Here is a 14,948-nt window from a genome sequence, read left to right as displayed (position 1 = left end):
AACCTAGGAGCTAGAACTCTTCCACTTTGTTCTTAAAAAGGCTCCTGCTTAGAAATGTGGCAGCTGGGAAGAAACAAGGGAGGGAGGGGCAGATGTTGGACAGGCCTGGCTTCCCAGGGCCTTGGTTTGCCTCATTTCTGCCTCTTATTCCCAGCTGGTGAATTGTTCTTAATGCCTCCTGCTCAATGACTTCTGAGAAGCCCGAGCAGGTCCCAGCACCTCAGTTTTCTCCCAATGGCATCAGAGCATAACAGAGCTTCACAGACATGACCCTTATCATTCGGGACCTCTCACAGAAGCTTCTCGTACCAGGGTCAGAGAATTCCTGAGCCTATTCTCCACCATTAGCTGGATCAGGGTTCTCACAATACTATTGCTGCTACTAACGATAAAAACAAAATAGACATCAGAAATACAATGGTTATTTCAGAAGGGTGAAGAAAACAGGGCTCTTGGAAGGGAAAAGACCACCATCCATAAAGGTGTTCCTTAGTTATCACCATAATCGGAAGAAACATTAACGCTAAATAAATGTAACTAAACTAGCAGAGACTTATTCAGCCTAGCGTCTACCAGGGGACAATCAGAAGCCCAGCCTGCATATGGGAAACGCGTAGGGTAGTTGATTTGGGTTCTTTCCTTAAAGGGTTTAGCACTGAGAGTTTTCCCCTGTGGATTGACAACTTGACTAGAATTAAGAATTTTCACTAGTCATGAGAGTGGCCATTGACATGATGGTAAAAAAGGCTAGTGTCACTTCCGTTAATGACCTGCTTTTCCGGCACTCAGATTTCTGGCAACTATATTTAATTGAACTCTATATAAATTGCATTTTTTCATGGTCAATAGTATATCAGGGGCATTAGATAAAATACCAGAATGCCTGAGCTGATATACCGAGCCCAGGAAGGACTCCACTGAAGGTCAGACACCTAGAAAGGGCCCTTGGAAAAAATATTTAAAAACCATAGCAATTGGAGGCCATTTAACTAGAGGCAAATAGGTCTAATCCCCAAGAACATTCAAATACATTAGCAGATATTTATAAATATGACCTTTAGGCATCAAGAATACTCAGTTAAGACAGGAAGTATATAACAAATTCAGAAAAATATTCACTAACAACCCAAGAATAATAAACTTTACTTATCTAGAATTTTCATTTTTCTGGAGCTATTTTCTAATTACGCTATGAAAACAAATTTTACTATTTATTTTCTGGTGGGAGGACAGATTTGGAGACTGTTTTATTGGCCAGGGTTTTGTTGTTGCTTTTCTGGTAAGGTTTTCCTAATTGAAATGCACGATTCAAGTTGAAAAAAAAAATCATTCCTTCACTTCTTGCAGAAGCAGAAAAACAGAAGGAATCTTAGCAAATAATTAAACATCTTAATCGCGGACCAGGCAATCTAATGTTGAGAGCTGGCTGTGGAAGGCTGTTCAGGGCTACAACTTATCTTTAATTGCTGTGGCTAACGAGAATTCATCTCATTTCACAGGTTATGGTATTCGCCTCTTTGGCATTCTAATAGGTCCTCCTTTCCTCAAGAGGTGATTTAAATTTAAAGATAGATATTCAGTGGAGAAAATAAATTAATTTTATTTGTAAATAGAGTGATTCCACATCTCGGAATTCACATGTGTAAGCCCAGTTCTCTGGAGGGTAAGATAATCTAGTTTGGAACTTGGTTATGGTTGTTTAATAAAACCCTGGGGGATAAAGTCAGGGTCAAGGCTCAAGTACCTGGGTCCTCGATGGAAAGGTTCTTCATAAGCCACTGCACAATGTCAGTACCTGCAATGATAAAGCAATTTCAACTGAAGATCTCATTGGTGTTTAACCCTGTGGCAGAAGAAACATGTTCACCAGAGACTCCTAATTTCAATTAACACGCACCTGGAGAGCTGGATACTATTGATGATTTTCCATCCTAACTAACCCTTCCCATCCATTGGTATGCTTCCATAGTCATACTCCTTCTCTTTTCCAGAAAACATCCACTTCTGATGACTTAAGATGATCTTGTGTCCACATTTCTAAGGAGCATCTGGAGGGGACTTACTGAGAATACGGATTTTGATGACAGGCTAGGTGGAGTTTTATCATCCTGGCCCCTGGACCATTTCATGAGGGACAAGGCCTCCTCAGCTCCCTGTCCTTACTGACAAGGCCTGACCACCACAGTTGACCTCACAGGTTCCTGAAAAAGAATCTCTAATATTTTCTGGCCTGGGTCTATCCTGAATGAAAGTACCCCTGTGTCTATGGGAGAAAGTTCTGTGTGTTCACCAAAACCTCTTTCCTTCATGCCCTGGGCTACAGCTAGATTACATTTCCAGACTCTCCTGCAGTTGGGTGTGGACTGAGTTCTGACAAAGGAATGTGGGTGGAAATGATATATGCCACTTCCAGACCCCGACCATAGAAATTCGCACGTGACCCTCCATACCTTGACATCTTGTCATTCTTCATCTGCTGGCTAAATGGAGAGGACTCCAAGGGCCTAGGGGAGGGCAGAGCCACAATGTGGAAAGAGCCTGGGCTCCCGAACTACCAGGAAAATTCATGCCTATTTTGGGCTCTGACCTGATTGAAAAATAAACTGTCATGTTAAGCCCCAGAAATATGAGCATTATCTATTTTGGCATCTAGTATTACTTTAAATAATATAAAATCTTAAGAGTCAGAAGGGGCTTTTAAAGCTTATCTACTTCAACCCTAGTCAACACATGAGCCCCATCCATGACACCCCGGACAAGAGGTGCTGTAATCTCCACTTAGAAAAACTCTAGTACCTGGGAGCTCACAAACTCCCCCACAGCCAGCCTGTCCTGGTTGAATCATCTTCGATTTCTCTGAACAGAAATTTGCTCTTCTCCGGCTTCCTCTTGTTGGTCTTAGTTTTGCCCTCTGATGATTGAAAAACAAACCTAGACCACTCACTCTGTGAGACAGTCCTTCAAATATCTGGGCAGTCTCATATATTATCAATGTCCTCCTTGAGTTGTCACCACTCCAGGTGAAACACGCTTGGATCCCTTAGCTATTTCCTCTCGTGACATGACCTGGAGTCCCTCACCATTTTGGTGACAATTCTCTGAACATGTTCTTTTTCGTTTGCCTCCCTTTCAAAGTGTGGCACCTAGAACCAACGTTTTCAGGGCAGCACAGTCCACATGGGAGCAGAGAAGTCCAATTTTCCAGAAGGTCCTGAACTTCTGGTCAATCTACCTCTGTCACCCAAAAATCTCACTTTAAACCAGTGCAGACCTTCAAAGGCAGCTTTGTTACCTCCGGATGGAATGTTTGGTGGAAAACAGCCCGAGAAGGGCAACATTTCTAGGTATCTGAGTCTTGTCATGGGTCTGAGGCATGGTGTGAGGGCGAGGGTCTGTCAGAAGCTCTTTTGGGATAGATTCCCAGTGAACAGATTGGAGAGTCCGCAGAGGGGGTTAACGAATGTTCCTCTTTTCCCACAAGTAAATTTCCTCAGAAATTTGCTTGGTGGCCAGAAGTGAAACCAGTACAGGCCTGAGTGCCTAGATATTTTCTTCTCTCTGGCTTTCTGGAAGGTGAATGAACCCTGCACAGCTGATGCCCCATCCTACTCTCTCCATGCTCCCCCAAGGACCGGCCTTCACTGACACGGCCCTGCAAGTCCCCTGCATTTCAACCTCAAAAGCAAGACTTCTAAGCTTTTCCCTACTCTCGCTCCCAGATGGCATCTAAGAGCTAAACTTTGGATCAAAAACACTCTTATTCATTCACATTCTTTGAGAGAAAGGAAGGGTATGTCTGTGTGTGTTTGTGCGTGTGTGTCCATTTCCTTCAAATTATACAAGTTCAACATTTGTCCTAGGAAATGAAGAACAAAGCAGAAATCAAATAAGAACTGTAATCCCAAATTGAGGGTGGGGGGAGAGACTCTAACCTGTTTTTCCCTCAAAAGAAAAATAGTCCTTTTTTGTAGGTTGCCTAGAAACAGCGAGGTTTCCAGCATCAGCAACAGCTCCCCCCAGGGCAGGCGGATTATCTTTCTGCTGAGCTTGCTGAACCATTATTTATCACCTGCCAAGATTGATTACTCACCCTGGGACAATGACAGCCCTTCCTTTCCCCTGTTAATTACTGTCATCATTAATATCCATGTCACTAATTAGTATTCATTCACATTGAAACTCCTTCCTGGCTATCATATCCGCTCCCCCCCTCCACCCCACCCTAGCCTTGGGCACCATTGTCTGAGTTTCTACCCGCTTTTGGCTTTATGCACTCAGTGTCTGGCCTAATTGTTCTCCCCAGTCCACCAGGCCCCGGTCTGCATTCACAGAGCTGGAGGCTTACATTTAAGCACTTTTTTTGGTAAAGAAGGGAAAGCGACAAAAGCCCCTTTCCGTTTCCCCTGGCACCGTGGGGATCAAAGACTTGGGTTTCTTGTCCCTGGTGCAGCCACCATGAGTCACTGTCTCGTCTGGGGACTGGTGTGACTGTCCTCAGGCCCCAGCGAGGACCGAGATGCTGCCCCTGGCTGTCCTGGGCCACTGCCATCAATCTTCGCGGCATCCACGCCACCACCATCCCTTACTGGCTACGGGCACTCCTTGGTGGACTTGAGCAAACACAGCAATACCTGGGGGCTGTGCACATTCTCACGAGCGGGGGGTATTTTAGGCTTCCTCGGACTGATTCAGGAGGGGCCAGCCTCACCTTGTGCATTGCGTGTTCAGCCTCAGGAACAAGTAAGGAACGGAAATCTGTTATATTATGATGTCCTTTAAAAGACCTACAATTATTACACTGTAGAATGAGTCAAGAATAGTCCAAACAACCATCAGGAGAAAGCATTTTTATTCTTCTCTTTTCTCTTTTTTCTTTCTTTCCTCTCTCCCCAATCTTTCTTTCCTTCCTATTCTAAAAAAATTTGAAGTAGATTATTTTTTTGTTCTGTTTAAAATTAAATGTTGCGCTTGTTACCGCTACTGGATTCTGGTTCTTATCTCAGTCAAGTACCCCGCCAAGGACTTAAGGCCAATAAAAAACATTAGGAACACACGCAGGATAGCCACTCTTTAGTCCCACAGGTCTTAAAACACTTGGCTCAAGTTTTCTTTTTTCTTTTAAAGATTGGCACCTGAGCTAACATCTGTTGCCAATCTTTCTTTCTTTTTCTTCTTCTTCTCCCCAAAGCCCCCCAGTACATAGCTGTATATTCTAGTTGCAGGTCCTTCTAGTTGTGGCATGTGGGACACCGCCTCAGCACGGCCTGATGAGTGGTGCCATGTCTGTGCCCAGGATCTAAACCAGCGAAACCCTGGGCTGCCGAAGCAGAGCACACGAACTTAACCACTCGGCCACAGGCTGGCCCCTGGAGTTTTCTTTTTGAGGGTAATTTATCAGCATATATTCCAGGGATATCCATGAAATACACCAGAGGCCACCTGACAATTCACCAATATGTGTGGTTTAGTTAGTACCTTTCAGGACATATTCATTATATGCAGGAATGCTGTACGTTTCCATATGCGTTGTGTGTATTTCATTTACATCTTCTCTCTGTATAATTATGCTTATTGGAAGGGTGTATGGACACAACTCAAAAATTCTCTGGTGAAGTTGAATAAATAACGGCTCATCCATACAATAGATATTTATTGAAAACCTACTGTATTAAATGAAAAAGCATCTTGAGAACTGTGTATTGTAAAATGGCATTTTTACAATAGAAAATATATATTTATATCTGTATTCTATTAATTAGATATATACAGATACGGAGAAGAAAAGTTCTGGAAGTCTATTTAAACCATTAACTTTAGGTTATCTTGGGGAGAGGGGAGGGTTAAATTATGGGAGATTACTATTCTTTACATTTCCTTATTATCTGGAGTTCATAGAACATTAATATGTCGCTTTTTCACTGAGAAAAAGACTATGTTTTAAAGAGCAGAGAGGGAAGAATTGGCTTCTGAGACTAAAGTGCAGAGTACGGGGAATCGGGGCTGCAGATGCAGAGTGGAGAGGGTGTAGGAACTTTGAATGGCCTCCTGCTGGCCGCAGGCCTTGGGCATTTTCTGTCCCCCAGGGAAAGGGCAGAGAGGAATGAAGGCAGGATTTTCCTGAGGAGCAGAGTGGAAGGCTCACTCATGGGCCTCAAATTGGTCACTCTCTCTGGCCACCTGCTTGGCCCCAGAGCCTCAGAGTGGCCTTTCGTAGACTCCAGTAGGGCTGTTCACCATAGGCCTGGACCAAGGGTGACTGCCTGCCCCCTCCCTTATGTTTGCTTACCCATCTCCTTGGGTCGAGTGCGCACCAGTGATCTCTTCCTGGTGCTTCCTAAATTGTATTAACTCTGGATCAATACAAACTGGGTTTGAGGAAGCTGGTCAGATCTTCCAATATTCCAGGGAGAGCTTTTTCTGGGGTGGGGAGACCCTTATTAGAAAAGGGTTCTATTCTGGGCTTTGTCTTTAGGGGTTTTAAGCTCCCTGAAAGATTTAGGGATACCTGGAACTTCATCCCAAATAAGTCAGAACCCAAACACTTCCTACTATGAAACCCTTCCTCATCTTCTCAGTATTGTATTGTAGGGGAGGAAGACATTTCCTCTACCCGCTCAGGGTTCTTCTGGCCAGAGAACGAATTAAATTCACATGAGACAGAATAACAGGAGAAAATTAAACAAAGCTTTATAACATGTATACATGGGAGAGGCTCAGGCAAGCTGAGCAACTGGCCAAAATGGCTGAAGCCACCACCTTAAGTATCACCTTTAGCTAAAGGCAAAGGAGGATGTCGGGGGTGGAGGGGAAGTCGATCATGGGAGATTACCACACAAGTACAGTAAACAAGAGTCAGGTTATTAGGCAGACTTGAGTCCTTGCCTTCCACATTGATAAGAGTTTCTAGAGATAAGGTCATCCCCTCTTCTGGTACAGAGAGGGATCCACCTCTGGTGCATCCCCTGGTACAGAGAGGGAGACACATTTACAGATGGAGATTTCCTTTACAATGTAAATGTCTCTTAACAAAGGGTAAGTAAATTCTACTTTTCAGAGTTTCATTCCTGTCTGCAGTTTTTAAAAGTAACCAGTCCGAAATAATCCTCATGCCAAAGAGACATATCTTAGGGTGGCCAATTCCAGTCCCCCAGAGTTTCCATCAGAGCCCAGGTTAGATCACGCAAATTTGAGAAAAGACTGGTTCCAGTCACCCGCGAATTTCAAGTTACCTGAAACTTGGTAGCTTATATATCATGGTACCGATAACTGAGGCAGTTGATATCTTACTTATCAATCCTCACCATTGGGGAAAGACACTTCCATTTGAGTAAACTGTTTCTGGAGCCTACCAAAAGATAAGATGTCTCCTACTGGGAGGAAGCTCATGGTACTCCTCAGTCAAGGTTATGACTCTGTTCCCATTGGATGCTCACATACCTGCCATGCTCTCTGCTTCCCCAGAGGGCAGCTTCGTGTCACCATATCATGTGTGAAGGTGCCATGTGCGGGCCAGTGCTCATGAAGGGGGAACGACATTCCTGAGTGCCCAGTGTGTACCAGGCCGGAGCTGGGCACCTGAGCCTGTTATCACATATCATCTTGACAATAACTGTGTAAAATATAATAACTATTATACCCATTCTAAAGATTAGGCCCAGAGAGGGCCAAGGCCACATACCAGTACCTATTAGAGCCAAGGCTGGAATCCAGCCAACCTCATGCCAAATATTATTTCCACTACACCATTCCTCTCTCACCATGCCTCTCTTACCTCTGAATAACTTTCCAAGTAGTATTCAGAAGAATAATTGGAAAAGTTATATTCTGTACTCAATTTTTTTCCTGAAGCAGAGACATTAATGTAGCGGTAATAATAATTACTACTATTAGCTATTGAGCTAATAATTTATTGAGCACTTTCTATAGTCCAGGCTTTGGAATGATCCTACTACAAAATCCTATGATATAAATAGATTATTATCTCCATTTTGCAGATGAATTGAAGGACACTTGAAGTAGGACAGTCTTTACAGTTTCAGACCTCAGTTAAAAAAAAATTTAAAAATGCAACAATTAGCCAGCAGAGAAAGCTTAAGAGGAAATGTTAAACTGGGCTTTGGAGAGTGGGCACAACGAGTAGTTGGCTGTAAGACAGAAGGAAAGATAGGTGGAAGACTAGTGGGATGAAAAGTCTAGTGGCATTTTCGATGAGTATTGTTTGGTCAATGGGCTTGAGTTTTTCCCGGGAAAAGCATGACAGATTTAACTGACACATGCTTGTTTGTCAAGCCCAGGAAGCAGTAAAGCACAGCGTTTATAAAGTCAGGCAGACTTGAGTTCAACTCATACTATGTCACTTACAAACTGTGTGACCGTGGGTCCCTTCAGCACCACCACCCCATCTCCATTTCTTCATGGGTCCACTGGGAGAAATACTGCCCAGGTAGAGGACAAAATCAGATCATGTGCACAATGCGTGGCCCGCGGTTTTGCTGAAATGGCCTGTTTATTATCAGGTTGCCTACCTCCTCTGTGCCTTCATTCCCTCTTATGAAAATGGGGAGAAGGGTAGGACCTGCCACATAGGCTCTGGGGGCTAAAGGAAATGCTGTACGTGCACGCCAGCACGGTGCCTGGTATGGAATAAGCACTAAGAAGCTACTGATAGGGTCTGTGTTTTAGGGAACTTGTATTGGAGCCAACCGTCTAACCAAGTCATCTGTGTGGCTGGGAGAAACAGCCCCAACTTGGAATTCTTGTGTTATTTGCCTGGTTTTTCATTTCAGGCCTTAGAGAATCTCAGGATGTCTTCTGATGCTTTTAAAAGGGATGTGCTGATGAATAGACAGCTTGTTGGACAGAAGAGGAAACAAACGAGGGAGTTGCAGCAGGTAAGCTTTAGGAGCCTGACGGGGCCTCCTTCAGGGGGTGGGACCCCTGCCTGGCAGCTGTTCTGGCCCTGCTCCTCCTGATGTAGATGTCCTGGGAAGTGAAGCAGGAAGGCAACAGGGTGCCCTCACCCCACTGTAATCCAGTCAAACATAGTGAACCAACATTGTTCTAGTTCTGTGGGCTCTGGTCCCTGACCATCCTACGTCGTCTTCTCCCTCCTTTCTCTCCTCGTCTGCCACCTTCCCACTCCCAGAATGCACCATGCTCCATTCCACCACAGGGCCTTTGCCTATGCTCTTCCCTGGGAGGGCAACACTCTCCTCTTTCTCCATCCACCTCTACCCCTAGCTGATTCCTGCACGTCCTTTGGCTCTACCTTCCTCGGGAAAGCCTTCCCTGCTCTCCAAACCAGGTCGAGCTCCCTTGGCTTTCACGGGCAGAGAATGGGGTTTCTTCTCTCCAGAGCACTTATCCCTGTTTGGAATTAGACACCCATGATGCGATTATCTGACTAATGTCTGCCTCCCCCTCTGTACTGTATTAGTTTCCTGGGGTTGCTGTAACAAAGTACCACGAACTGAGCGGCTCAAGCAACAGAAATTCACTGTCTCACAGTTGTGGAGGCCAGAAGTCCACGATCAAGGTGTTGGCGGGGTTGGTTCGTCCGAGGGCTGTGAGGGAGGCTCTGTTCCAGCCTTTCCCTGAGCTTCTCGTGGTTGGCTGGCAGTGTCTGGAGTTCCTTGGCCTGTGGAAGCATCACCCCGATCTCTGCCTTCATCCTCACATAGTGTTCTCCCTGTGTGATGTCTCTGTGTCCATTTCTCCTTTTCATAAGGACCCCAGTCATTGGGATTAGGGCTCACCCTAAACTAGGTCATCTTAACTAATTATAACTGCAAAGACCCTAAGTCCAAATAAGGTCACATTTTGAGGTACTGCAGGTTAGAACTACAACATATGGATTTTGGGGAAGACAATTCAACCCACGACACTCACTAAACTACAGCTTTGAGAGAGCAGGACTCCGCTATACTGTTCTAGCTCCTGCACAAGGAAAGACCTGGCATGGGGTTAGGATTTAACAAACGCTTATCGATCAATAGTTACATTCAAATATACATCGAATAACACACGTCCATTCATATATACATATTCATTACATTTCAAAAATTTCTCTCAATTTTTTGTGGCCCACGAAGACCTCACTACAAACCACCAACCTTGGATGGGCATTTTGCAACCACTGCTTTAGATGAAAGGTTTGGGGTTTTTCATCCATTGACGTTGTTTTCTTTCACAAGTCATGCATTTTGTTTTTGTTTTTGTTTTTTTGAAAAAGAAATCTCAACAAATGAATGCTTTAAAAAATATTAGGCAGCAATTCGAACTGTCTCCTTTTCCTCCTTCAACCCTGGCTGTCACCTGAGGAGGACAGCAAACAGAAGGAAAGGTAAAGTTCCCAATTTTCCTCTCTTGGTGAAAGACACCATCCTCCTCCCACCTCTCCTCTGTCTGCTCCACTCGCTTCCAGAGGGCGGAGTTCAAACTGCCTGCGACCGGGCTTTGATCCACCGTGTGATTCTCCCGTCCTAACAGGAAGGCTCATGCTTCAGTCTCGGTCGTGAACAGATTGGAGGAATTCAATCCAGGCACACCGAGTACGATTTTGAACCCAGCGAAACCCAAGCATCACCCGGTATCCAGGCCTAAACCAGGGCCACCTCCAGCCGGTCTTCTTCCCTGCCAGGCAAATCAGCTCGCCGACCTCCATGGGCATGTGGCAACTGCGCCCCTCAGCGACCCACCGCCCACACAGCAGGAAAGACGACCAGCTGGCGGGAAACCCCTGGCGCGCTTCTCCCACAGGCCCCTTTCACACCCCCTTCCCCGCCCCACCTCAGACTCTGCGCTTCCCCAGACTCTGAGATGTACAGCTTCCCTGTGCATTATGAGAGATAATAGGGGGCATGAGACCAGGCGAGGTTATTACCAACTCATAAATCAACCGGCAGGCTCTGCGGGTTGTGGCAAGGTGTCTGAGATGGGCTCCCCCGGTTTGTTATCTCACCCAAGCCCCCACGATTGATTCATAACCTCATAACCCTCCTGCGTCCGAATCCCAAGTCTTCTATCTAATTGTCAGCAGCCGAGTACATGATTTGCAAGAGGATGCGGGCAGCGGCAGACGTGGGGGTGGAGGAGAGATTAGTTTTGTCAATCAAAGGCATCCAGGGCGAGGTGGAGAGCACTGGGATTCAGCTCCACAATCAGCTTATTAAAGGGAAGGCTGAATGCGGCCACATTGATTGGGCCTCACTGCACGGAACCGGAGGATCGCGGCCGCCTGGGGTGTACCCTGCTCCAGGAGGGTCGCTCCCTGGCTGAGGCCTCCCGGACAATCCAAAGGCAGGAAGAAAAACAAGTTGGCAGAGCTGTGGCTTTCGGGGACAAGTGGTCTCAGGCCAGGTGTCCAGTGGCACCCGGCAGAGAACATTATAAATGTTTTATGTACAACATTTATACATGTTTTGAGGGCTGCTCAGCATTTCCGGGAGGGCTGGAGGGGGCCCAGTGCTGGAAGGCATCAGGGGCCTTATTGCCTTCCAGTGCTGTCTAAAGGTCATCTCATTTGTGCAAATCTGAATCTGATACGTGGTTCATGAGCATTTTATATTGACATTAATCTTCGGGGCTAAGGCTTTCTCCAGGGTTGCAGGAGAGATGAGTCAAGAGGCAGCCTTCACGACGCCCGGGTCTGCAGGCTGCAGTCACTTACCCGGAATCTGATCCTGTAACCACACAGCTAGGTCAATAACACGGCTGCCCTTCCACAGCATGCTTTAAGGCTTAAGTCTGCAAAGCGCACCGGACATCTGCCACCACCTTGGGACGGCTGAGGCGTGCACAGCAGAGAGTGCGAGCAGGCTAGGTTTCAAGCAGAATCTGGGACACACAGGTTCTTGGGCAAAGATTTTATTGGTGTTGCACTAATTCTAGCTCCAGGTCCCTGGAGCTCCGGCTTGGTGGAATGAACTTGGTTTTCGTAATCAGAAGATCTGGGTTCAAATCCCGGCTCTGCCGTGTACTAGCACATCACCTTGGATGAGTTGCTCTACCACTCTGAGCCCCAGTTTACCCACCTGCAAAATGGAGCCAATCACAGAACCGACCTCAGATTTGAGTATTAAAATGAGGAAATGGAGGTAGAGACTTGGCGCAGTCCTTGGCGCTGACCAGGCTCACTATCAGATGTCAGTTACTCTCCTTCCCTTTCCACTGACAACTCATACACGCCCTCCAACTCCCCGAAGTGGAATCTGCCTCAGAGCTGATCTCCTGGCCTGGGATCTCCCACCTGGAACCAATCCTTTCTCCCCCTCCTCCCTCGGCCTGGGCTGTAGGGCTCCTGGCACCGGACAGTTCAGAGCCTGTCCTAGCTTGGCTCTTTCAAGCTTCTCCATTTCATTCAAATAGAGGAGAGCCCATTTCTTTCAAAAATCAGTGTGGGACCTTCTCTATCAGCAGAGGATCTACTCCCAGATCAGTTTCCAGTCCTTGAGGCGAAACGTCAGTAGAATCCCAAGGAACCCTGAGATCGCTGCTTCTCCACCCAGCTACAGCCAAGCCCTTTGCCTGGCTTCTCCCACCCATAGGAGTGCCCAGGAGGCAGGCAGCCTGGGTGTGAATCTGGTTCTGCTCCCACCAGCTCTGCGACCTTGGGGATGGGCCTTCCTCTTCCTCTTCAGTTTCTGTAAGATATGATAAAAGCACAGCTTGAGAGGCGGACAGGAGGCCCGTGTCCTTCAGCACAGAGCTGACGATCAGGAAGTGTTGACTTCATCATTATCACTTCTGGTATTCCAACTGGGACATTTTCCTTCATTTACCTGCAGCAATGAATAAGATGGCTCTGTCCTTCAATACAAAGGGGCAGCAGCATGCTGCAAGGGCTCTGACTGCAGTATTTGTGGGGTGAAACGAGGCCACAGATAGGGGGTAGGTAATTCCAGCTGCTTGAGTGTCAGGAAAAGGCTCACAGAGAAGGAGGTGCTGAGGATCAATGGGAAACAGCAAGAGGAGATCAACTGAGGATGAGAGTACTGGACGGAGAGTCACAAACGCCAGCAGAGCAGCCTGAAGCAGCCACCCTGACGGCACCATATGACATCTAACATTTATATCCAGGTCAAAGTGGGTCAAACAGCAACTCTGTGAAAGGGAAGAGAGTCCTAGAAGGGCGGAGGTCACCAGCATGCTCTGGCATCACCTGTGCAAAGCTCTGTGCCGGACACCGGGAGCTGAGATTCAAGCAGGAATCAGAAAAAGCGCCAGGCTTGCGAACTAACGGGAAGTGATCTCAGGGCTGCTGAGGAACGAGCTCGTGTTTTCCCAGTACCAAGATGCTGCCCTTTCCCTCCCTCCCTGTTCTCATCCCAGGCCTTGCAGCCACTGGCGCCACTGCCATGAACACTGCCTGCAGTCTGCCTCAGGCAGGCGACGCGCCTGCCGGGTCAGTCTGCAGCCTGTGCACCTCCTCTGCAGGCCACTGTCCTGGATCCCTGCCCAGCTGCCTTCAGTGAGGCCCTGCAACCCAGAAAGGCTCGAATGCAGGACAGCAGCCTACCCCTATCGTTTCCCTGCCTCCCCATCTTTCAGGGGAGGGCCAGCGGCTCTGGGCTTCTCTGGGGTCTGCTGTCTTCTTGCCTCTTCAGGACCCCTCCCGCTTGACTCCACCCCAAACAACAGCCCTGAGTGCTGAGGGCAGGGAGCTGGACTGTCTGAGGGTGGGAGGGGTTGACGACCACAAGACAGAAGCAGTGGCTGGAGTGACAGGAGCTGGTCGAGGCCTGTGTGTTCTGCTGAGGGCTGGCGAGGGCCCGGGAGAGCCAGGAGGCCAGCAGAGTGCCACCCAGTGCCCTGCCATCAGTAAGAAACCGAGGGAGCTGCCAGTAGCCAAGCCACACCGCTCACCCTCCCCGCCCTACCCGTTCCTCCTGAAACCCTAACTCCTTTTCTTCTTACCGTATTTAGCAAGGGATCAGAGCCTGGCTCTGGAGGACTCAAGAGAAAAGTGAAGCCAGCCACTTGTGACGGAGGGGGCTGTCACAGCCTACAGTCCAGACCTCTACACCTGCCTTTTCTGGTTTCTGCAGGGCAGGCTCTCAGATCAATAACACATCGACCTGTGAGGAGAGGGAAGGACACCGAGGGGAGGGGACCGAGGTCCCTGAGGCCTGCAGGGCTGGCTTCCTGCTCTTCACTTCCTTAGCTGCTCATTCCAGCCCTCCCCATCTCCCAGCAGACAAGCTGCCCCCCCCACCCCCTCAACATCTGTGCCCAGGGATTGCCCATCCCCCATTAACACAGATGCTGCACACGCACACCCATCCACACCCATCCCCGTGCACAGACCTGACACACTCAACTCACACTCACACGTTCACACCCACTCAATACACACCTGCAACATACACTCAATCACACATGCGTTCACACCCACAGACACACACATACACAACCCTCTCATATTTCATAGACATCTAATCGCTTCTGTAATATGTCCGCATCCCTAAAATCCTGAAAAATAACCACAAGAAGCTTAGATTCAGAACAAATTTTGAGGAAAGAACTGCTTTTATCTGTTAGAAACCGAAGTCACACAGAGCAGAGGCCAAATCTCGGTACCACTCTGATGAGCCGCTGTGAGTCCCTTTGCTGGACGTCACCTTGACTGCCCGCAGGCAGGAGCTGGAGAGGAGAAAGAGCAGCAGACCCAGCCCGACCCGGGCAGAAGGGAGAAATCACCACACTCATCTGCAAACGTCAAACCCGGTCCTCTTCCCCGCTTCTAGAGGATTTGGGTCCTCTGTGGTTAAGGGGTGGTCTTGGAGCTGAGGGGCAGCAAGTCGGGATAGCAGATGGGAAAAGGAAGGTGAGAAAGAAAAGCAGAAGCGCTGCACCCGCCAGCAGGGCACTTACTGTAGAAAGTGTGGTCACCTGGACGTCGTGTCAGCGAGGTCCTGTGGGGAGCAGGGGCCCTGTGAACACCACAGTTG

The 14,948-nt window shown here is 47.7% G+C and overlaps 1 protein-coding gene across 25 annotated transcripts in view; it reads right to left on the bottom strand.

The window, feature by feature from the left end:
• Positions 1 to 14,948, bottom strand: part of RGS6 (regulator of G protein signaling 6) — a 541,831-nt gene that overhangs the window by 103,996 nt on the left and 422,887 nt on the right. For all 25 annotated transcript variants that reach the window (XR_011504657.1, XM_070513924.1, XM_070513932.1 and 22 more), the window contains one exon: positions 1,745 to 1,795. Coding sequence is in view for 24 of the 25 variants with exons in the window: in XM_070513924.1 (XP_070370025.1) it covers positions 1,745 to 1,795 (51 nt within the window). In the remaining variant the exon portion in view is untranslated. The remainder of the gene's footprint in view (positions 1 to 1,744; positions 1,796 to 14,948) is intronic.

This window comes from Equus asinus, chromosome 7 (genome assembly GCF_041296235.1).
Source record: "Equus asinus isolate D_3611 breed Donkey chromosome 7, EquAss-T2T_v2, whole genome shotgun sequence".
Taxonomy (NCBI): Eukaryota; Metazoa; Chordata; class Mammalia; order Perissodactyla; family Equidae; genus Equus; species Equus asinus.
This window is presented reverse-complemented; position numbering and strand designations above follow the sequence as displayed.